The sequence below is a fragment of the Bos javanicus genome, chromosome 11 (genome assembly GCF_032452875.1).
Source record: "Bos javanicus breed banteng chromosome 11, ARS-OSU_banteng_1.0, whole genome shotgun sequence".
Lineage (NCBI taxonomy): Eukaryota > Metazoa > Chordata > Mammalia > Artiodactyla > Bovidae > Bos > Bos javanicus.
The window spans coordinates 61,314,376-61,339,377 of NC_083878.1; the positions used below are offsets into that span (position 1 = coordinate 61,314,376).

At 35.9% G+C, this 25,002-nt stretch overlaps 1 protein-coding gene across 9 annotated transcripts in view; it reads left to right on the top strand.

Annotated features, from left to right (window-relative positions):
* Positions 1-25,002, top strand: part of EHBP1 (EH domain binding protein 1) — a 386,656-nt gene that overhangs the window by 286,683 nt on the left and 74,971 nt on the right. For all 9 annotated transcript variants that reach the window (XM_061432759.1, XM_061432760.1, XM_061432765.1 and 6 more), the window contains 3 exons: positions 224-272; positions 4,317-5,219; positions 12,183-12,326. In XM_061432759.1, the coding sequence (XP_061288743.1) occupies positions 224-272; positions 4,317-5,219; positions 12,183-12,326 (1,096 nt within the window). The remainder of the gene's footprint in view (positions 1-223; positions 273-4,316; positions 5,220-12,182; positions 12,327-25,002) is intronic.

Here is a 25,002-nt window from a genome sequence, read left to right on the forward strand (position 1 = left end):
CTCTTTTAAATGGAAAGCTTCAGGCATTGGAACTTGTAATCACTGTTTTTATTTATTTATTTCTTTAATTTTCCACTCTATTAGTTGTGTTGATTGAATTGCTGTGAAATTGCTAGTTACTCTTTGGTGTTACTGAATGTCAGATTTTAAGATTCAGTTTGTTGTAAAAACAGCTGTTTTTATCAATTACTGTATGTACCTACTGTGCCATTTTCTCCCTCAGTGACTACAAGTCTCTGAATCCTCAAGACATTAAAGAGAACAACAAAAAGGTAAGAATTGCCAAAGGAAAAAAAATGCATAGTTTCAATTTTGCCTTCTCTGCAGGCTTTTATTAATTTGGGGAAAGTGAGGTTGTTTTGTGAGGTCCTAACTATAGCTCACAGAAGGCAGTCTGTTCCCTGCAGTTCAAGTAGGATGCATGGTTTACTCTAGTTTGTCATGGCCTTTAAAAATCACAAATGCCAGCCTGGCATCTGATGATAATAGTGTGTAAGAGCTTCATTAACTGTTAAATATTTGTTAAGGCATGTTGCTTTTATTTAGCTTTTTAGCAAGATTTAGCTTTTAAAAAGTGCACCTCAAACTGTTGTGCTGCAAGTTCAGAAAAAGCCGTTGGGAAGGGATGAAAGCAGGAGCCTGATGAGTGTGCAAAAAAGAATGCATGTGTTCCCAGAGGCAACAAGATATGAACACTGGTTCTTTTCTTTTTTTTTTTTTTTTTCCCACTTTCCCCCCCTTTTCTGGTAAACTGTACAGTTTTTTCCACATAATTAATGTACTGAGGTCAGAGCTTCCCAATTGGTTTGGGAAAAATGTTGATCCTTTCATTCTTGAAAGTAGCTGGATAGGGCTGAATGGGTAGAGCCCTTTGGGCCACCTGACTGTGGCTGCAGGCTGACTTAACTGTGTACCCCCAAAGTGCAGCACAATATTGCAGTTTTCTGTGTGCGCCACATGTAAGAAAGGAGGAAGCACCTAACTCAACATATGGCAGGTACTTTAATGTTTTTTTTCTGCTGAATTGAATTCTTCAACTGAAAAGCATTGTCTTAGAGCAAGAGCTGTGGATAGACTTGAGGGGATCCTCAATCATGGCTTGGGGAAAAATTTTATTTTCTCAATTCTTTAACTGAAATTTAGCATTTTCTTCAGTTATAAATTTAGACATACCACTGTGAATTTAGGCATAACAAATCACTGTAGTATTAGCTACGCCTGAGACTTTCACCTTTAGAATCTCAGATGTTTTCATATCACTTTACAGTTGCAAACATCTACAATTACCTTTTAAGCTCATCACTTCTTCATAATTGTAGTAGTTGGTACATCCATAAAAAGTACATTTATTGTTTCTCAAATTCCATTTCCTTTAATATTTTCAAATATTTATTTTTCAATAATTGGTTTATTTTGTAATCATATGTATTTTATGCACATTAAAGCATTATTCTGAGAAGGGGTTCATTGCCCCAAAAATTAATGGGACAAAGTAATTAATAATCTCTAGGTTAAATGTTTTAATTTACTCTAAATAATTAAAACCACCAGTGATAAAAAGACTATAAAGGGAAACTTGATAGAAGTTCAATCAACAGATGATTATTTAAATCAATTTTTTCTTACTTGTGTTGCTCTCTAAAGCTAAAAATTTATATTTCCATTAAAAAAATTCTTGTTTATTTGCAAATGCATGATGCTGGCCTTAGAGAAATATATTTAAAATCAGTTTTTTAAATTGAAATATGCTACCAGAAAAGGTAATCTTTAAAAGTCAGTATAATTTTCTTTATAGGAATCATGCGTCAAAATAAGTCATTGTCATGAATTATTTCTTATATGATTTTGAGGAACTTGTGTCTATTAAAGCCAAATGCCTTGTTTTTCATCAGTTAACTTATGTGGTTGGCCCACTGGATCTGTGAACGTGGAATCCTCAGATACAGAAGGCTAACTCTACTCCACCATTTTACATCAGGGACTTGAGCATCCCAAGATTGTGGTATCTGCAGGAGGTGTTGGAATCAATCCCGGTGGATACAGGAGACAACTGTTTCCTAAAATAAGACAGTTCTTTACCTGCATTTTCTTGCATTTGAATAAACTCATTTAAATGCAGATAAGACCATTATAAAAGAAACCATTATTATTTTTTATAAAATGAAGCTTTCAAGTTACTGCTTAAAATTTTGAAAAACAGTTTTTATTTTACCTATTTATATATTTTTAAAGAGAATGAGGAATTTCATTAGGGTGTAAGTTATACTTCTTTATGTTATTTTTTTCAGAAACTTAATAATGATGACCATACTTTGGATTTACATATTACTACAAACAGAAATATATCTCATAAAATTTTTTTCTCAGATCTTAAAGGGCAGATAATTATAGCTTTTTGAAAGAATTTTAATTTAGTTGATCCTATTCATTGCACAATTCAATACATAATTGTTGTTATACTTTCCTTTTCATCACTTTGCAACTTCTTACCTGATATCTACATTGAGTATCAGTTGCTACCTGCATATTTATTTCCAACTTCACATGGTTCTTCCCGATAACCCCATCTGCCCTTAATTGGACTTAAAACAGGACAAGAAACAATGCTTGTGTCTTAAGTTCCATGCAGGCAGATGCATAACAAACTGGCAGTGACTCCTTACCAATTAAATAACATTTAACAATGAATAAGACAATTTTCTGTGAAAGACCTTTTTTCCTCTACACATCAACAGCTAAGACAATAGATGATTGACCATTGCAGAAGAGGTTAAAATTCCTTTATAAAGTCCTGACCTCACTTACAAGAAACCTGGTTTGTTTTTAAATGTTTTTTTAACTGCAATTAGTGTGCATAAAATAAATTGCCACATGAAGCAAAACACCAGCAGGAGATTCCCCACAAGGAAGCAAATCATTTTCCCAGGTCTGTAAAAAGTGCTGAATAAACAAGGTATTTACCTGTGACATCTGATCTTAACCAGTGTGTGAGTGTTTTAGATAATTGGGAAATGTTTAGAATACTGCCTGTGGTGCTTTTCCTGATGGTCTGCAATTGATGTCTGTCAATCAAGTTGTCAGGACACGTGAAGAAGAAAATGACTTTAATTTTCCTAAAACACGTAAAATAATGAACAGGCCGAAACATGCATACCAACTGAGCCATTCTCTCAAGTCAATATTTTGAGGTATCTATATTATAAAACATAGTGCTGTGAAAATTGAAGAGGTTTTAATATAACAATTTATTTTTCATTTTCTTTCTTACTTATTCCATAACATTTATTAAACTATAGGAAGAATACAATACAAGGATTAAATTCGGAGGTAGAAATGCACTTTAACACGTACGTTCAAAAGACTAATGCCTTCTGAGTTGTTACATAATTTCCTAAACTTTCTTTTTAGAAAAACTTTGAATAACTATCCTATATCTAGGTTGTTACAAAGACTAGACATTTTACATCCCAAAGCAAAAACATAGCTAGAAGGTCCTTACTTTTTCCAAGAGTATATCTCAGTGTTTAGCTGTATTTTTAGTGCTTCCTAGCAACACAGCGTTGTTTTCAAGAGTTAGTTCAGCATAGTAATAATTAATTGTAAATTGAGAAACAGCTTTGATTCTTCAAAACTAGAAAAACCTGATGTGCCACAGTCATTTAAAGGCTAACAAAAGTAATACAATGCAGCCTCACATTCTAAACTAGGTTGTCCTACTCAAAACATTTCATTCTTTCCAAAATGGATAGAGTGAAAATGCAGTCACTCTTCTCATCATGAAAATAAATCTTAATTGGGCATTTAAAAAATGTTTCTGTTTCTAGACTTAAATAGCAGTTATTTGTATTTTATACCAGGCAATCTAAGAGTTAGTTCTTTTGGAATATCAACCCGTACTTTATCGTCACAAATCACTGCAATTACATGATCACTGAAAAGAGGTTGATAGAATAATAAAGCTCCAGATGATTTATTATTTCATTATACTTTAGTTTTTTTTAATCACAAAAATCAATTCTAAGGTTTTATTTTTAATTTTTAACTCTCATTTTTGCTTGTTCTCATTAAACATTTTTTGAGGTATCATCACCATATAATATTACATCAATTTCAAGTGTACCACATAATAATTTGATATTTATATACACTGTGAAATGCTCACCACGATAAGTTTAGTTAACATCTATTATTTTGTTGTTTCTGCTGTTTTTAAAATGTGTAGGATAGTGGTGATGTTTTAAGTTTCTTCTAAAAAATTAAAATGTATGGATTGTCTTAACTCTTCAATATATCTTCTGTTTTTCTTTGCTCTGAAGGCATATGATGGGTTTGCCAGCATTGGAATTTCGCGACTACTGGAACCTTCTGATATGGTTTTATTAGCAATTCCTGATAAACTGACTGTTATGACCTATCTCTATCAAATAAGGGCACATTTCAGTGGCCAAGAACTGAATGTTGTTCAAATAGAAGAAAACAGCAGTAAAAGCACGTATAAAGTTGGAAACTATGAAACAGATACAAATAGTTCTGTTGACCAGGAAAAATTTTACGCAGAGCTTAGTGACCTGAAACGGGAGCCTCCACTGCAGCAGCCTCCCAGTGGAGCGGTCGACTTCATATCCCAGGACGACTCTGTATTTGTAAATGATAGTGGAGTTGGAGAGTCAGAAAGTGAACATCAGACTCCTGATGATCACCTCAGTCCAAACACAGCTTCTCCGCACTGTCGCAGGACTAAAAGTGACACAGAACCCCAGAAGTCCCAGCAGAGCTCGGGAAGGACTTCAGGATCCGATGACCCTGGAATATGTTACAATACAGATTCAAACCACGTACAAGTTTCGTTAGGCAAGAAGAGACTATTGAAAACAGAGACTTTAGAATTAAGTGACTTATACGTCAGTGATAAGAAGAAAGATGTGTCTCCACCCTTTATTTGTGAGGAGACAGATGAGCAAAAGCTTCAGAATCTAGACATCAGTGGTACTTTAGAGCAAGAAAAATTAGATAATTCCAGACCCATAGAATGCAGATCAGATCCTGAATCACCTGTCAAAAAACCAAGTTTATCTCCCACTCCTAAACTTGGATACCTGTACAATAGAGATGCAGACCTTGCAAAGAAAAAACGTACTTCCCTGAGGCAGACAGAGTCTGATTCAGACGCTGATAGACCCACCTTAAATCATGCAGATCATTCTGCAAAAACAGTCCAGGTAAGTGAGAATGAATACATAAATGTAGTAACTAGTCATTCTTTTTTTTTTCTCTTTGTGTTCATGTGATGGTTTTGTCACTAAGTCATGTCCAACTCTTAGGACCCCATGAGTTATAGCTTACCAGGCTCCTCTGTCCATGGAATTTTTTGTACTCATAGAACACTTTACAAATGACTAAACATGAAGTATAATTTCCCACTGTAGAAAAAACTGAAATACACCTACTTTTCACTTTATATTTTAAGCCTATAAATAAATCCCAATTTCAAGATTTAAGAATACAGAATGTCAGCTTTTCAAATCAAAGTGTTATTAACCTATAAAAACAATATGTTACATAATAAGTCATATTTCAGTATTGCATTTAGTAAGAATGTCATTCTTGAGATGTATAATGCCAAATTAAAATATTTCCCATCTATAGCATTTTCTTCCAATATTTTAGTTGCATTGCAATTGGCATTTTCAGTCCCATCATTACTTCCAGTTAAAAACCCCAGTACATACAAATTTCTCCCCATGAGGGGAATATGGCACAGATTGAACCTTATAGTATTTACTGTAAGGACTTTACTGCTAGGACTTCCAGAACTCTGTTGAATAATAGTGGTGAAAGTGGATACCCTTTTCTTGTTCCCGATCTTAGGGGGAATGCTTTCAGTTTCTCACCATTGAAAATAATGTTTGCTCTAGGCTTATCATATATGGCTTTACTATGTTCAGGTAGGTTCCTTCCATGCCTATTTTTTGAAGAGTCTTAATCATAAATGGGTGCTGAATTTTGTCAAAGGCTTTTTTTGCATTGATTGAGATGATCATATGGTTTTTATCTTTCAATTTGTTAATATGATGTATCACATTGATTTATTTGCACATATTGAAGATCCTTGCATTCCTGGAATAAACCCAACTTGATCATAGTATATGAGCTGTTTGATGTGTTGCTGAATTATGTTTGCTAAAATTGTGTTGAGGATTTTTGCATCAATGTTCATCGTGATATTGGCCTATAGTTTTCTTTTTTTGTGTTGTCTTTGTCTGGCTTTGGTAGCAGGGTGATGGTGGCCTCATAGAATGAATTTGGAAGTGTTCCTTCTGCAATGTTTTGAAAGAGTTTTAGAAGGATAGGCATTAGCTCTTCTCTAAATGTTTGGTAGAATTCTCCTGTGAAGCCATCTGGTCCTATTTTTTGGGAGATTTTTGATCACAGCTTCAATTTCAGTGACCAATGGAACAAGATAGAAAGCCCAGAAATAAACCCATGAACCTATGGGTACCTTATTTTTGACAAAGGAGGCAAGAATATACAATGGAGAAAAGACAGCCTCTTCAATAAATGGTGCTGGGAAAACTGGACAGCTACATGTAAATGAATGAAATTAAAACACTTCCTAACACCATACTCAAAGATAAACTCAGTGGATTAAAGACCTAAATGTAAGACCAGAAACTGTAAAACTCTTAGAGGAAAACATAGGCAGAACACTCGATGACATAAATCAAAGTGAGATCCCCTATGACCTACCTCCTAGAGTAATGGAAATAAAAACAAAAGTAAACAAATGGAACCTGACTAAACTTCAAAGCTTTTGCACAGCAATGGAAACTATAAGCAAGGTGAAAAGACAGTCCTTGGAATTGGAGAAAATAATAGCAAATGAAACAACTCACAAAGGATTAATTTCCAAAATATACAAGCAGGTCACACAACTCAATACCAGAAACACAAACAACCCAATCAAAAAGGGAGAAAAAGACCTAAACAGATATTTCTCCAAAGAAGACATACAGATGGCTAACAAACACATGAAAAGATGCTCAACATCATTCATTATTAGAGAAATGCAAATCAAAACCACAATGAGATATCATCTCACACAGGTCAGAATGGCCATCATCAAAAAGTCTACAAACAATAAATGCTGGAGAGGGTACGGAGAAAAGGGAACACTCTTATACTATTGGTGGGAATGTAAATTGATACAACCACTATGGAAGACGGTATGGAGATTCCTTAAAAAACTAGGAATAAAACCTCCATATGACCCAGCAATCCCACTCCTAGGTATATACCCTGAGGAAACCAGGCTTGAAAAAGACACGTATCCCAGTGTTCATTGCATCACTATTTACAATAGCTAGAACATGGAAGCAACCTAGATGCCCATTGACAGAGGAATGGATACAGAAGTTGTGGTACATATACACAATGAAATATTGCTCAGCCATAAAAAGGAACACATTTGAGTCAGTTCTGATGAGGGTGGATGAACCTAGAAATTCTTAGAGTGAAGTGAGCCAGAAAGAAAGATAAATATCGTATTCTAACACACACAGGGCAGCAATGGAGAAACAGACATAGAGAATAAACTTAATGGACATGGGGAGAGGGGAGGAGAGGGTGAGATGTATGGAAAGAGTAACATGGAAACTTATATTACCGTATGTAAAATAGATAGGCAACAGGAATTTGCTGTATGGCTCAGGAAACTCAAACAGGGGCTCTGTAGCAACCTAGAAGGATGGGATGGGGAGGGAGATGGGAGGGAAGTTCAAAAGGGAGGGGATATATGTATACCTATAGCTGATTCATGTTGAGGTTTGACCGAAAACAAAAAAATTCTGTAAATCAGTTATCTCTCAATAAAAAAAAAAATTTTTTTTAAATGTGATAGCTTTGCATTTTCTATAAACATTTCATTGTCAAGAATTTAAAGAACTGCTGCATAACATTGTAAAGCAAATATGCTCCAGTTAAAAAATAAATAGAAAAAGAAAACAAAATGGCTGCCATAGGTATTTAAAATTTATCAGTATCCTAATTTGGAAGACATCTTGTTATCAATTATATACAAGTATAAAAATAAAACTGGGAACTTTAAAAACTGTCTTTTCCAGATTATACTGTGATCTGTTGTTCAGTTGCTAAGTCATGTCCTACTCTTTGTGACCCCATGGATTGCAGCATACCAGGCTCCACTGTCCTCCACAGTCTACCGAAATTTGCTCAAATCTGTGTCCATTGAATCAATGATGCTATCTAACCATCTCATCCTCTGCCGGAGAAGGCAATGGCAACCCACTCCAGTACTCTTGCCTGGAAAATCCGATGGACAGAGGAGCCTGGTAGGCTGCAGTCCATGGGGTCACAAAGAGTCAGACATGACTGAGTGACTTCACTTTCACTTTTCACTTTCATGCATTGGAGAAGGAAGTGGCAACCCGCTCCAGTGTCCTTGCCTGAGAATCCCAGGGATGGGGGAGCCTGGTGGGCTGCCATCTATGGGGTTGCACAGAGTTGAACGTGACTGAAGTGACTTAGCAGCAGCAGCAGCATCCTCTGCCACCCCCTTCACCTTTTGCTTTCAGTCTTTCCCAGCATCAGGGTCTTCTCCAGTGAGTTAGCATTTCACATCAGGTGGCCAAAGTTTTGGAGCTTCAGCTTTAGCCACAGTTCTTCCAAAGAATATTTAGGGTTGATTTCCTTTAGGATTCACTGGTTTGATCTCCTTACAGTCCACAGGACTCTCAAAGAGTCTTTTCCAGCACCAGAATTCAAAAGCATCAGTTCTTCAACACTCAGCCTTCTTTACGGTCCAACTCTCATTTCCATACATGGCTACTAGAAAAACCATAGCTTTGACCATATGGACTTTTTGTCAGCAAAGTGATGTCTCTGCTTTTTAATATGCTGTCTAGGTTGGTCATAGCATTCCTTCCAAGGAGCAAGCGTCTTTTAATTTCATGGCTGCAGTCACCATCTGCAGTGATTTTGGAGCCCAAGAAAATAAAATCTGTCACTGCTTCCACTTTTTCCCCTTCTATTTGCCATGAAGTGATGGGACTGGATGTCATGATCTTAATTCTTTGAATGTTGAGTTTTAAGCCAGCTATTTCACTCTCCTCTTTCACTCTCAAGAGACTCTTTAGTTCCTCTTCACTTTCTACAGTTAGAGTGGTATCATCTGCATATCTATACTTTGCTATTTCTCACAGCAATCTTGATTCTAGCTTGTGATTAATCCAGCTCAGCATTTCACATGATGTACTCTGCATAGAAGTTAAATAAGTAGGGTGACAATATACAGACTTGTCCTACTCCTTTCCCAACTTGAAACCAATTTTTCCATATCCAGTTCTAACTGTTACTTCTTGACCCTCATACAGATTTCTCAGGAAATAGACTAGGTGGTCTGGTACTCCCACTTCTTAAGAATTTTCCAGTTTGTTGTGATCCACACAGTCAAAGGCTTTAGTATTGTTAGTGAAGCAGAATTAGATGTTTTTTTGGAACTCCCTTGCTTTCTCCATGATCCAACGAAGAAGGCAATGGCACCCCACTCCAGTACTCTTGCCTGGAAAATCCCACGGACGGAGGAGCCTGGTGGGCTGCAGTCCGTGGGGTCTCTTAAGAGTTGGACACGACTGAGTGACTTCACTTTCACTTTTCACTTTCACACATTGGAGAAGGAAATGGCAACCCACTCCAGTGTTCTTGCCTGAAGAATCCCAGGGATGGGGGAGCCTGGTGGGCTGCCGTCTATGAGGTCGACTGAAGCGACTTAGCAGCAGCAGCAACAATTGTTAGTGGTTTGATCTCTGGTTCATCTGCCTCTCTGAAAACCAGTACCTCTGGAATTTCTCCTTTCACGTACTGCTGAAGCTTGTCTTAAGGATTTTGACTATAACCTTGCTGGCATGTGAAATGAGTGCTGTTGTACAGTAATTTGAATGTTCTTTGGCATTGCCTTTCTTTGGGATTAGAATGAAAACTGACCTTTTCCAGTTCTGTGGCCATTGCTGAGTTTTCCAAATTTGCTGGCTTATTGAGTGCAGGACTTCAACAACATCATCTTTTAGGATTTGAAATAACTCAGCTAGAATTCTGTCACCTCTACTAGCTTTGTTCATAGGAATGCTTCCTAAGGCCCACTTGACTTCACACTCCAGGATGTTTGGCTCTAGGAGAGTGACCACACCACTGTGGTTATCCAGGTTACTAAGACTTTTTTTATATAGTTCTTATGTGTATTCCTGCCACTTCTTCTTAATCTCTTCTGTTTCTGTTAGATCTTTACCATTTCTGTCTTTTACCATGCCCATCCTTGTATGAAATGTTCCATTGGTATTTCTGGTTTTCTTAAGGAGATCTCTAGTCTTTCACATTCTGTTGTTTTCCTCTATTTCTTTGCATTTTTCATTGAAGAATGTCTTCTTATCTCTCCTTACTGTTCTCTGGAACACTGCCTTTAGATGGGTATATCTTTCCCTTTCTTCCCTTACCTTTCACTTCACTTATTTCCTAGCTATTTTTAAAGCCTCCCCAGACAACCACTTTGCCTTCATGTATTTCTTTAGTTTTTGGAATGGTTGTGGTCACTGCCTCCTGTGCAATGTTAGGAACCTCCATCCATAGTTCTTCAGGCACCTTGTCTATCAAATCTAATCCCTTGAATCTATTCATCACCTCCACTGGATAATCATAAGAGATTTGATTTAGGTCATACCTGAATGGCCTAGTTATTTTCCCTACTTTCTTCCATTTAACCCTGAATTTTGCAATAAGGAGCTTACAATCTGAGCCACAGTCAGCTCCAGGTCTTGTTTTTACTGACTGTGTTGAACTTCTCCATCTTCAGCTGCAAAGAACATGATCAGTCTGATTTCATTGTTGACCCTCTGGTGATGTCCATGTGTGGAGTCATCTCTTGGATTGTTGGAAAATGATGTTTGCTATGACCACTGTGTTCTCTTGACAAAATTCTGTTAGCCTTTGCCCTGCTTCATTTTCTACTCCAAGGCCAAACTTGCCTGTTATTCCAGATGTCTCCTGATTTCCTACTTTTGCATTCCAATCCCTTATGATGAAAAGGACCTCTTTTTCTGTGTGTTAGTTCTAGAAGGTCTTATAGGTTTGCATAGAACTATTCAACTTAAGTTTCTTCGGCATCAGTGGTTGGGCATAGACTTGGATTACTATGATGTTGAATGATTTGCCTTGGAAATGAACCAAGATCGTTCTCTCATTTTAAGGTTGCAACCAAGTCCTTCATTTCAGACACTTTTGTTGACTGTGAGGCCTATCCCACTTTTTCTAAAGTGTTCTTGCCCACAGTAGTAAATATAATGGTCATCTGAATTTAATTTTTCCATTCCCATCCATTTTTTCCACTGATTCTTAAGATGTCCATGTTCACTCTTGCCATCTCTTGTTTGGCCATCTCCTGTTTGACCATGTCCCATTCCAATTTACCTTGATTCATGGACCTACCATTCCAGATTCTTATGCAGTATTGTTCTTTACAGCATCAGACTCTACTTTTACCACCAGACACATCCACACCTGAGTGTTTTTCCCTCTTTGGCCCAGCTGCTTCATTCTTCCTGGAGCTATTAGTAATTTCCCTCTGCTTTTATTATATTGGACACCTTCCCACCTGGGGGCTCATCTTCCAGCATCATATCTTTTTGCCTTTTCATACTGTCCATGGGGTTCTTCAGGCAGGAATACTGGAATGAGTTGCAATTTCCTTCTCCCTTGGATCTTGTTTTTTCAGAACTCTTCACTATGACCCTTTCATCTTGGGTGGCCCTGCATGGCATGGCTCATAGCTTCACTGAGTTAGGCAAGACCCTTTGCCACAACCAGGCTGTGATTCATGAAAGGCATACTGTGATTAACAATGCATATAATATGTGTATGGACTTTATACCTTGTGAGACTATGTTCTAATAAAAATGTAATTTTAATTAACCCAGTTTTAGCCAGTAAAGATACAGTTTCTAATCAGCATTAGTATTGTCTACAGGTAATCTCACAAAACTATTGATACAATCTTATTCCTGACTTGTATTATTTTGATGGATTGTATAACTATTGATTAGTTTACAAAAGTGGATTACATGGGTTTGAGGGGTTTTGTTTGTTTTGGCTTCTAATTCTGTATCTTTGTTTTTAAGCATCGAATGTTATCCAGGCAAGAAGAACTCAAAGAAAGAGCAAGAGTTCTACTTGAGCAAGCAAGAAGAGATGCAGCTTTAAAGGCGGGGAATAAGCAGCATACCAACGCAGCCACACCACTCTGCAACAGGCAGCTAAGTGATGTGAGGAACATTGGTTAAAAATAATACATTGTTCATTGTAATCATGGGGGTGTAAATAAGAGTAACTTATTTATATTTCTAATAAATTTTTTTTCCACAGACTATGTATACTATGGGTACTTGTTACTTTTATTGAACTGATAAATTCATACTTGCAGGAGCAGTTTGTAATTATTCCTTCACAGCAGTATTAGCTATGAGAAAAAGTAAGATCCTGGATTATAATTTCCACATATATATGAATAATCTGTTTTATGTCAATTTAATTTTATAATTTGGGTGAACTTTGTTTAAGATGGTGTTTTATCCATGGGAGTTAATTTTTTTGAAAATATTAGAGTATAATAATGATGCTTGCTGCTGCTGCTGCTGCTGCTAAGTCACTTCAGTCGTGTCCGACTCTGTACAACCCCATAGATGGCAGCCCACCAGGCTCCCCTGTCCCTAGGATTCTCCAGGCAAGAACGCTGGAATGGGTTGCCACTTCCTTCTCCAATGCGTGAAAGTGAAAAGTGAAAGCGAAGTCGGTCAGTCGTGTCCGACTCTACGCGACTCCATGAACTGTAGCCTACCAGGCTCCTCTGTCCGTGGGATTTTCCAGGCAAGAGTACTGGAGTGGGTTGCCATTGCCTTCTCCAAATAATGATGCTTACCATTTATTAAAATACTTAGCATATAGGCTAAGTGGATGTTTTAGGCACTATAGTGGATGTTTTACATAATTTCTATTTTACTTAACCTCTTAAGTAGATATTCAAACTCCTTTTAGGTAAGAAAACTGAGGCTGATTGGTAAGATAATTTGTGTAAGGTTGTAGTCACTGTATGATGAATTCATGATTTGATCCTGAGACTTAATCAAACTCCAGAGTCAATCCTTTTTCCTATCATAGACTACCATCCCTGTGTTAAGCCATATTTTTATACATATTTTTCTGTAGTGCCTCACAGGCAATAATGAATACATAGTAAAAAAAAAAAAAAAAAGCCTTAGATCTAGGGAGACATGAACCTCTTGATGAATCTGAAAATTATGATAACCCTGCCCTACCCCCAATTTTACATATACATAAAACTGCATTTTCCTTTTTTTTTTTAATTAAGATTTTTTTTTTAGAGCAGTTTTAAGTTGACAGCAGAATTGAGGGGAAGGTATAGAGTTTTCCCCTATACCCTCTGTACCCATAGAGTAACCGTCCTTCTTAATAACACTCCCTGCCAGGGTGGTATATTTGTTAGAACTGATAAATCTACATTGACACGTCATTATTATCCAAAGTCTATAGCATACATTAGATTCACTCCTACTGTTACACAGTCTGTGAGTTTAGACAAATGCATAATAACATCTATCCATCTTTATAATATCATAGAGAATTTTCACTGCCCTAGGAATCCTTTGCATTTCACCTATTCATCTCTCTCCCCATCCTGAACCTCTGGGAACCTGATAATTTTATTGTCTTCATAATTTTGTGTTTTACAGAATGTTGGTAGTTGGAACCATAGTATATTTACCTTTTCTGATATGGCTTCTTTTCACTTCAGTTCAGTTCAGTTCAGTCGCTCAGTCGTGTCCGACTCTTTGCGACCCCATGAATCGCAGCACGCCAGGCCTCCCTGTCCATCACCAACTCCCGGAGTTCACTCAAACTCATGTCCATCGAGTCAATGAATATGCATTTAAGGTTCCTCCATGTGTTTGCATGGTTTGATAGCTCATTTCTTTTTAATGCTGAATAATATTCCACTGTGTGGATGTACCACAGTTTATTTTTTCATTCACTTACTGCTAGGCATCTTGGTTGTAATCAGGAATAAAGCTCCTTTAATCATCTACAAAGCAGGTTTTTATATGACCTCAAGTTCTCAGCTCCTTTGGGTACATTTCAAGGAGCACATTTGCTGGATCTTATGGCAAGAGTGTGTTTACTTTTATAAGTAAAAAAGACAAAAAACAAGAGAGATGCCAAATTGTCTTCTAAAGTAGCTATACCATTTTTCTTTCCCATCAGCAATAAATGAGAATTCTTGCATTTTACTTTGGGTACTGTCAGTGTTCCAGATTTTGGCCATTCTAATAGGTGTGTAGTGGTATCTCGTTGCTTTCATTTGCATTTTGCTGAGAATATATAATGTGGAGCACCTTTTCATATGCTTATATGCCATCTGGAAATCTTTGGAGCGATGTCTGTTAAGGTCATTGATTCATTTTTTAGTCAAGTTATTTGTTTTCTTACTATTGAGTTTCAAGAGTTCTTTGTTTCCTTTGGATAACAGTCTTTTATTAGATATATCTTTGCAAATATTTTATCCATGCCTGTGGCTTGTCTTCTCAGTCTTTCTACATTGTCTTTCATGGAGTAGAAATTATAAATTTTAATGAAATCCATTTATCCATTATCTCTATCATGAATCGTACCTTGGGTGTTATATCTAAAAAGGCATCACCATACTCAAGGTCATTTAGGTTTTATGTTATCTTCTGGGAGTTTTATAGAATTATGTTTTACATTTAGGTCTGTGATCCATTTTGGGTTAATTCTTGTGAAAGGCATAAGGTCTGTGTCTAGGTTTATTTTTTTTCATGTGCATATCCAGTTCATCTAGCACCATTTGTTGAAAAGACGATCTTTGCTCCATTGTGTTGCTTTTGTTAACTCCTTTCAGATACTAGCTTAACCTCTGAGCTTGACCACCGTTTTTCATACTTTTCTTCTTTTTTACTTTCTTGTTACTTTTTTTCTTTAAGTGAAGTATAGTTGATTTACAATATTATATTAGCTTCAGATATACAACATAGTAATTCAATATTTTATAGATTATGCTGCATTTAAAATTATTGTGAAATACTGGCTATATTTCTATGCTGTACAATATACAGACTTTGAGTCTTTACACAGTAATGTGATATAAAATCAATAAAGTGGGGCACAGTTTTATTTTCAATGAAAAAGAATAGAATATTTAAATGGGAAAATACCAGAATTTATCACACATCATAGTATTTTTGTGTGAGACTTATTTTAGTTACGTGGGTATGTGTGCTTACTGGATCTTGGTACCAGATGTAGTTTTAATTGTAGGTCATGATAAAAATGTTTGAGAAACGCTAATTTAGATGGCCATTCTTTCTAAGGAAGAAATTTTGTAGCTTTTATACCAGTTCTTTCAGTGCCTAACCATATGTTACATCAATTTGTTGGTTCAGTAAGATATTTATTGAGTTGGAACTGAGTGTAGCAATAGAAAAGACTAAACTTCGGGTCTTCCCTGGTAGTCCAGTGGTTAAGACTCCATGCTTCCACTGCAGGAGTTGCAAGTTCAATCCCTGGTCAGGGAACTTAAGACCCTACATGCCACAAGGTGTGGCCAAAAGACAAAGATTCTTCCCTCATGGAATTTGCATTTTGGTGAGAAGAGACAGAGAATGATGAATAAATAAGTTAACTACAGAGGGTGAAAATGACTCATTTAGTAGACATATTAGAGGATAATTTGAGTAGGTAGGAGTGACTTGAAGAGGAGACATTTGAAGTAAGACTTGATGGCTGAGAAGGATCCAGTTAAGTGAAGAGCCAGAGAAAGAATATTCTCTTCAAAAAGAAAGTTATTTTATTGTTATTATATTTGTGATAAACTTTGTTTCATAGTTGTTTCAGGTTCTAAAAATTATGGAAAATTTATAGCTCTATATTTTGAAGGATGTTGATTTTAAGTTTAGAATACTTGAGATTTAAATGATTTGTTTGCCAAGTAGATTTTAAAAAGCTATTATTTTACCTATGTATAAAATTTTACATATATTAATAATTGTCATCTAATGTTTACTGAGCACTTATTGTGTATCAAGCAGGATTCAAAGGGCTTTCACATGGATTTTCTCATATAATCTCCACAACGATTATATGTGTTAAATATAATCTCTGTTTGATAGTTGAGAAAACTGATGCACAAACAAATTCAGTTGCCCGTGGTTACACAGCTAATAAGTGACAGAGCCAAGAATGGAACTTAGACAGTTTGACTTTAGAGATTATGTTTTTAAAGCTTATGTTTTATTTCTTTCTTGTTTATTTTCTGAAATCCTTGTAAAGTAGGAATAGATATTATTGTTGTATCCATTGTAGAGAAAAATGAGTTAGGAAAGGGGGTTTAAAATTACCTAGGTTTGCAAACAGTAGCAAGCTAGGCTTAAAATTTGAGTATCCTGACTTTTAAAGCTGTTTAGTCTTTCATTCAGTTTATTCATTTATTACTTTAAACTTTCAACAAATATTTTATTGTTCATCTCTTCTTTTTAAGGCACCAGTAATTTTGCTTACACTTAAAATATCCCAAGTAGAACAAACTTTTAGCTAAATTATGCTAGTATGAATTCAACATCAGAAGTTAATTACTGAAATATTGCTTATTCTGTCTGTGATATCTTACTCTACCTATAAAGTCTGTAACTTGGATATTTTTAATCTTATTTACATATTTATTTATTTATTTATTTTTGACTGTGTTGGGTCTTCCTTGCTGTGAGGGTGCAATGCATGGGCTTCTAATTGGGGTGGCTTCTTTTGTTGTGGAGCACCGACTCTAGGGTGAGAGGTCCTCAGTAGTTGCAGCTCCTAGACCCTAGAGCATGGGCTATAAGCCCGTGAGTTGTGGCTCACCAGCTTAGTGGCTCCGCGGCTTGTGGGATTTTCTCAGATCAGTTATTGAACCTGTGTCTCCTGCATTGGCAGGCGGATTCTTTACCACTGAGCCACCCAGGATGCTCTGTAACTTCGATTTTAAGAAACATAATGGTAGTGATGTCTCATCAAGTCAAGATACTCTTAATACTCCTGGTAGCATATAACTTGCCATACCCTTCTGAAAAGCAAATTGACTTCTTCAAGAAATGCTCATTCTATTTTACTCAGTAATCCCACTAACAGAGATTAATATGCAAGTTTTCATCACATGTTATTTATAATAGTGAAAGTTACAAAATGGCAATCGCTCAAAATGGAAGAATGATCAAATAAATTACAACAAATATATATACTATATATGTATGTAGCCATTGAAAATTATTATGTAGCCATTGAAAATTATTTAATAATGTTCTGAAAGAATATTGAAAGGACATAGAACAATGTTCATAGTGTCATTTTGTACAAAGAAAGAGAAAGATCTAAAATAGCATATAGCATATAAAACCCATTTTGAAAGACTGTGTTTTTATCTATGCATTGAACAGTTCAGGAAGGAAAGTGATCAAAATATTAATAATATTTATCCCTAAGAGATAATAATGGCTCATGGAATTTTTCCCTTTATTCTTTCTGTTTTAAAAATGACATGTTTATATAAATATTTTAAATTAGGGAAATTTGGGGTATCCAAAAAGGATATTTTTATTAGATTGTTTTCTTAGCATATCCAAATGTACTTGACCATAAAGCTGTTTCATTTAAATTAGTGTTGTGTTTCAGTATCTCTCAGGAGTTTGTGGGGGTGGGTGTTTTAAAAAGAGAGATGTAGAAAGAACTGTTCACTTTTACAGTTGATGATATTTGTTTGTGCCTAAGTGTGGCGATGCTGGGAGGGATTGGGGGCAGGAGGAGAAGGGGATGACAGAGGATGAGATGGCTGGATGGCATCACCGACTCAATGGACATGAATTTGAGTGAACTCCGGGAGTTGGTGATGGACAGGGAGGCCTGGCGTGCTGTGATTCATGGGGTCGCAAAGAGTCGGATACGACTGAAACTGAACTGAGCTGAACTGAACTAAAGTGTGAATTGAACTGAACTGAAGTGTGAAGTAAATAGTGAATTCAATACTATCAATTCTGTTTATACTGAGAAGACATTTGGTCACTTTATTGCACTTTTTCCCACTTAACCAAAATTTTACCCTATTTTGCTTATGAAACTGTGTTTCAAACAGTCCCAAGAATGCTTTGCCTCCCCTTCCTCTTTCAGGCTATCTTTTGCTGCATTATAAAACATTGGAAACCTTATTGGCATAAAATAATGGGGTCGCAAAAGTCGGACATGACTGAGCGACCTAACTGAACTGAACTGAACTGAACCATTTTATTTTGCTCACAGATTCTATAAGTTAGGCATTAGGGTGGGACACTGAGGGAATGGTTTATTTCTGTTGCATGATTTCAGGGGCTAATTTTCAGTCAGAACCGGTACTTGGCCTCTCTACCTGGTCTCTCTACCTGGGCTCGTTTGGGCTTTCTCACAGCATGGTGGCTGAGTCTAACAGCAGAGAATAGGTGGACTTTCTTACGCCTGCTTATGAAAGTGAAAGTGTTAGTCATTCAGCCACGTCTGACTCTTTGCGACCCCATGGACTGTAGCCTGCCAGGCTCCTGTGTCCATGGAATTTTCCAAGCAAGAATATTGGAGTGGATAGCCATTCCCTTCTCATGTTCTAGCTTTAAAAGTCCCTTTGCCATACTGTTAGCCTGAGGAGATACAAAACCACCCCCAGGTTTAAGTAGCAGAGAGGTAGACCTCACCACTCAATAGGAGGACTATTAAAGTCACGTTGTAAGATGAGCATGTGGCATGGGAAATATTGTTGTAGCCTCTTCTCAGTTATATTTTAAGTTTACTTTATTTAAAAAAAAAAATACTATTCTTTTTTTAAAAGGTTTGTGTGTGTGTGTGTGTGTGTGTGTGTATGTGTATAGACCATTTTAAAAGTCTTTATTGAATTTGTTAAAATATTGCTTCTGTTTTATATTTTGATTTTTTGGCTGTGAGGCATTTGGGATCTTAATTCCCTGACCAGGGATCAAACTTGCACCCCCTGCTTTGGAAGGTGAAGTTTTAACCACTGGACCATCAGGGAAACCCTTAAGGTCACTTTTAAAACTTTCTTGCACATTCTACTATTGCTTGTTTTTCAAATAAGTCAAGCCCTATATTCATGTGTTGTGAAGAACATCAGTTCCATGAACTTAATACTACATCCTGGAACTATTGCTCTAGTTTTGACATTTGTTACTCTGTGGGCCTTATAGCAAATATTGAAATTATTTAAGAAAGAAAATGTGAAATATCAAGTAAGTCCAATTTTACAAAAGAAATTAGACCTTACCATTGCTTTTCAGATTTTCAATTTAGTATACAACTTGATAATCTCTTTTCCAGTGACATGATAGTTTTCTTAATTTAATCATTTTCTTCATCATTTCTGGTAGCTCTTGTACATATCGATTGAAATTATTTGCAGTGCTGTCCGTATTTTGGAAAACTAGTATGGCCAACTTGGCTGACAAAATTAAAAGGGAAAATACCAAATTTCGTCTCTGGAGCAACTGAGTATGAGTTAAGTGATACTAAAAGTAGAAATTACTTAATCTTTCTAAATCTGTTTTTCCATTTGTGATACGGAGGCAAGTTTTTTTTTTTCCTCCTGTGTGACATTCAAATTAATTGGTATCCACGATGGAATAGGTAAGGGAACCATGACTAATGCCATCCCTACTTTAGTGTAAGCATCCTTTTCAATCTGAAGAGCTCAAGACTTCTGGTAAATAAAAAGCAGGTCTAACTAAAAATAGAAAAATCTGGCATCTAATTTAGTGAACTGATTGCTACCATTTTCACTTCCTTATGCTCTTTAATTTGTGCCTTAATTTACCATGCTCTTATTTTTAAATTCATTATAAATTATCTTGCCCTTTATAATGTATACTCTGGTACTAAGAGTCTAGATGCTGGCATGGAGATATATATATATATATATATTGATACCTAAAGGTACCCACTGCTTTTTGTGTTCTTAGTTTAACTGAGAGTTCCTGGGAGTTAAAAAGAAAAAAGTTAGTAGTACCCTGAAGTGACCCCAAGTCTTAGAGACACTAACCTTAAATATTCAAGAGCTATGTGAAAAAGTTACTTACTCTTAAGAGACTGCAGATTTAGGACTTCTTCAGCAATGTCTTTTATTCTTCTAAACTTTGTTTTTATACAACTAACCTAGAATCTACTGGTGAATACCAGGAAGAATGAGTAGAGCTATTAATAACTGATGTTAGAGTACCCAAATAGAAACATAATTGTATGGGGCAATGTCTGTGTACTCAGTACAACTTATCCCCTTTATAGGTATCTAGTTTGTTTCTAGTTCTGGACTGAGAAAATTTACAGAGGATTCAGAGAAGTGTTAAAGGATTGAAAGCAAAGATGTACTTTTAAGGAAAGACAGGCTTACGAAACATAAAGAACTGGGAAGTAGTTTAAGTACTAATTTGAGTATATGAAGGCTCAGATTCTTTCTTGTAATTCCTACCTACCCAAGAGTAATAATCTTCCAGACTATTCAACATGACCTCATATAAAGTTCCTGCAAATCCTACCCCCTCCCTTTCTAGCCTCATTTCTCACCTCTCTCCCATTTTTCACTCTACAGTCTAGCTCTATAAGTTGCTTAGACAGAATGTGGCATCATGCTCTTTCATTCCTGTATTAAGCATTTGCTGTTCTCCTTGAAATGCCTTTCTTCCCTTGTTAAGAAAATCACTTCTGTGAGTACCTCTGTCAAAGGCTTCTAGCAGCAAAGAAGTTCTTCTTCCTGTATCTTTTTCTGTTGTATTGTATATATCACTACTGCCACATTTATCCCATGTTATTATCCAATTATCTCTTTCTTCCCCTCAACTGTGAGTTATTTAAAGTATATGAACTGTATATTCCTAGCACCAAATACTAAGTATTTGTTTAATGAAAAATGAAGGGAGGGGATAGTGACAGTCTATCATATCTTCTGAGTGTCAACTAATAAAAACATGAGCTTAAATATGAAAAATTGGAGTTGCTGTAAGGAGTTTCTTGGTAAATGGGAAAAGATCAACTTTCTGAAGGTCTTTAGAGCAGAACTGATTATCATTGATCAGAGAAAGTTAAAAGGTTCTCCTCTCTCAAATTGGTTACAGATATGACATTTGCCACTGCAAGACTCAGGGTTCCCTATATCATTCACTTCTTCCTATTCTTGAATCCTACATTATGATACCTTCCTTTCTTCTTATGGTATGGACACACCAAAGTCTGACACTACCTACTCTTTCCATATTCTGGGACCTCTCAGTAGAGATTGGGCTTCCCTTGTGGCTCAGCTAGTAAAGAATCCGCCTGCAGTGCAGAAGACCTGGGTTCCATCCCTGGGTTGGGAAGCTCCCCTGGAGAAGGAAAAGGCTACCCACTCCAGTATTCTGGCCTGGAGAATTCCATGGACTGTATAGAGTCGGACACGACTGAGCGACTTTCACTTTACTTCACTTCACTCAGTAGAGGTTAGCTCCCACCTCTGCCTTGAATCACATCACTCTAACCAAACATTCCTTCATATAAATTAGTAGCTTTAGATTGGCAGGCTAGGAAATAGCTTCTAAGACACTGAGGATAACTCTTGGTAATATTACCACATGGATCCTCATGTACAAACTCTACTTTGGGAAATACTTGAGCTATAATTTCTCTTAAAAGGGAACTCACAAATGTAGATACTATAAACCTTATAATTTTTCTTAATTTTTGTCAAGACTACCATTGCATGTTTTAATGAGAACATGGTACAAGTACATAATGCATTTAGGTCTTTTTAGGGAAAGTAGTAGTTTACGTTAGTCATTTGTATCTCTGTGTTTTAAACATTTGTTTAACCTGTTTCAGGTGTTTCCTGAAATCATTTTTCTGTAGGAGACAGATTTCATTGCTTTGAGCTCTGTGATTTATATTTCTTTGCTTTCTATTTCTTTTGCCCTATGAAGATTTTTGTATGTTACATTTTACTAATATAAATTTCAGGTGTGATATTTGTTTTGTGCATTATTCTCCACATATACTTAAAATAATGTTTTTCAAAGTTTAACTCAGGGTTTTGACAGGTGCAATAGTCTAGCCGTTATATAGCCAAAAGAGCTTCCTTGATTATATATTTAAACTTAAACTCTGAGAAAAACATAATAGCCTTTTTTCAAGAAAATATTTCCTTTTTTATTATTTTTCTTTATTACTCAGTTCTCCCAAACACTTTTTTCTCAAGAAATGCGTAAATAGAATGTAAGAAGCTAATCTATTTCAAAATAATCTTTTGCTTATTACTTTACATTAGAATACAGTTGCTTAAAAAAATGTTTTATGAATCCATCATGACATTTAGTAATACTCATGTAATTATATTTTAGCTAAAAGAGATGTTTGCATTTGATGTACTAAAGTTTAGGATCAGTACACTCTAAGAATAAGGAATGACAGTCCTGCTACCCACACTCCTTGGAGGTGTTATTAGGATATAAAACACTATGAACCTTACAGAAAAAGGATGCTGTATAGGTTTAATTATACCTTTAAGTTTTAAGAGAGAATAGAATCTATTTTATAAATAGAAAGTCTAAAAGGAGAACTGAGAATGATTCTTCAATTTAATTAGTCCAATCACTTAACAGTCAGTGAATTTGTAAATATGTTCATTTTTCAATCATAAATTATGTAACATAAGAATGTGGTTTGCAGACAGTTGTTAGGTACTTGGAATATTTTTTTTAAAGAAAGATCAGCAAGAAATCACAACATTATTATAATCCATACTTGAAGTTTTTTCCCTAATATTTAATATGCAAGCATAGTAAGTGACCCATTAAAATAGTCATAGAAGCCCATCTTCAGTTCAGTCGCTCAGTCGTGTCCGACTCTTTGTGACCCCATGAACCGCAGCACACCAGGCCTCCCTGTCCATCACCACCTCCTGGAGTCCACCCAAACCCATGTCCGTTGAGTCGGTGATGCCATCCAACCATCTCATCCTCTGTCATCCCCTTCTCCTCCTGCTCTCAATCTCATCTTCACTTAGCAGGATCAAACTGCAAGTTAGCAGCGAGTTCTGAAAGGTGTAATATCTGTCTTTAAAGGTTTGCAGGAATATTTAACTCTTTGAAAGAAAACTCTGTATATGAGAAAGGAATTTCAGTTGGGCAGTCCTTAATTAACTATAAGATCAGTAATCCAAAAAAGATATAGAAATTTTCTGTTGTTGTTTTTTTACTGGTTGGTCCTTAATAGTGAATCCTAAGGGCTTATTTGGTAAGAACCAAAAGAATGCAAACTGCTCTTTACTGAACTGAACCTTTAAAAGGTGTTTTGTTGATATGAAGGGTGGGACATCAACTTTATACTTTTGATGATAATTGGAAAATACTGACTTAAATGTGTGTAGTCTGCTGTGCTGATAATTATAGCAGATTTAGATAAGATTACTAGATCTTTTCCAGATAAAGAAACAGTTACTATCCAGCTGGTAAAAAAGCACTTAATCTCATTTTGATAATCTCTGATAGAAACTTTCCTCATAGTTTTCATGTATATTTGTGTGTCCCAAGTATGTCTCCTCATAAAAATATATATAAGATTAAGCTCATATGTTTATGAGTATTGGTTGTGTTACATTTAAATGGCTAGCTTCTAGGAATCAAGCTTTAAACTTAAGGTCAAGCTAAAATTTTAATTTTCCCTAATTACACATATTATTCTATCATGTGGAAGAAGTAAGTAACTTTGCATTTATAATTTTAAAAGAACATCAGTTTTTATAAAAAGAAATCTAAAACCTTTAATAACGTAGAGAGTAAGAATTTGTCTTATTTACAGATTTTCATTCTCTGTATAAGCTGGAAAGTCTACACCCAGGGCATAAAGATGAAAATATTTTTCTTATTTCTTACTGTAACACAATTGACAGAAGATTAATGTACATAATCCCTTTTAGACCAATAAGGCACTTAAAATATATAGCTTATCTTTTTTATAGTTGCATTTTATAGGAGAATGCCGATGTTCTTCTGTATTCAGCATAAATGCCTTTATACAGGGTGGTGGTTTTTATTCATTATGATTTAAATAATAGTTTATTATGTCTAAATTTAAGTTGAAGTCTGCTATCCTGACAAAGGCTACTAGACTTCTTAGAAAACATACTGTTACCTTGCTCGCATATCTTCAAAGTCACACAAAATACTAGCATTGTTGGGGGGAAAAACTCAAGCATCTTTTCTATTATGTGGCCACAAACCCCTAGTCTCAAAAGTCTTATTTATTTGAGACTGCGTGAATACAAGAAGCTAGGACTAGGTATTTTAACATCAGGAACACTCCTTTTATGCGACTGTTAATGGCCATAGACGTTTGCCATATGGCTGTTCAGTGCAGTGTTGAACATCCCAGGATGGTATCACCATTACTAAGAGCTGGATTTTATATTGCCTGTTCTGATATTGCTCAGCATGCACAAGAGTAGAGTTTAAATCTTTATTCATTTCAATTTTCTTTTGTTCTCCTTATCATGTTCTGGCTTTCCCAGGGATATATGCCTTGAATAAAAAGTCACATGTGCATTACTAATTGTGTGCTGTTGTATTTACAGTTCCTAGTGGTGGCACTGTGAAGCTACTAATTCCTTTGCTTCACTTGATGTAAAATAATCTGAGTGTCTTTGATAGCAGTGAAACAGTATTAATTGTTTTGTACATTTCTTGGTCACTCTTCTTAGGTGGTCTTCATAATCTATTAGAACTTTCAGCCAGATTTTTGTAATGTCATGCCTCCAGCAGTGATTAAATTGGTAATTAATGAACAGTCTTTGGCAATGTAAACCACATCCCGTTAATTTTCCCTTTT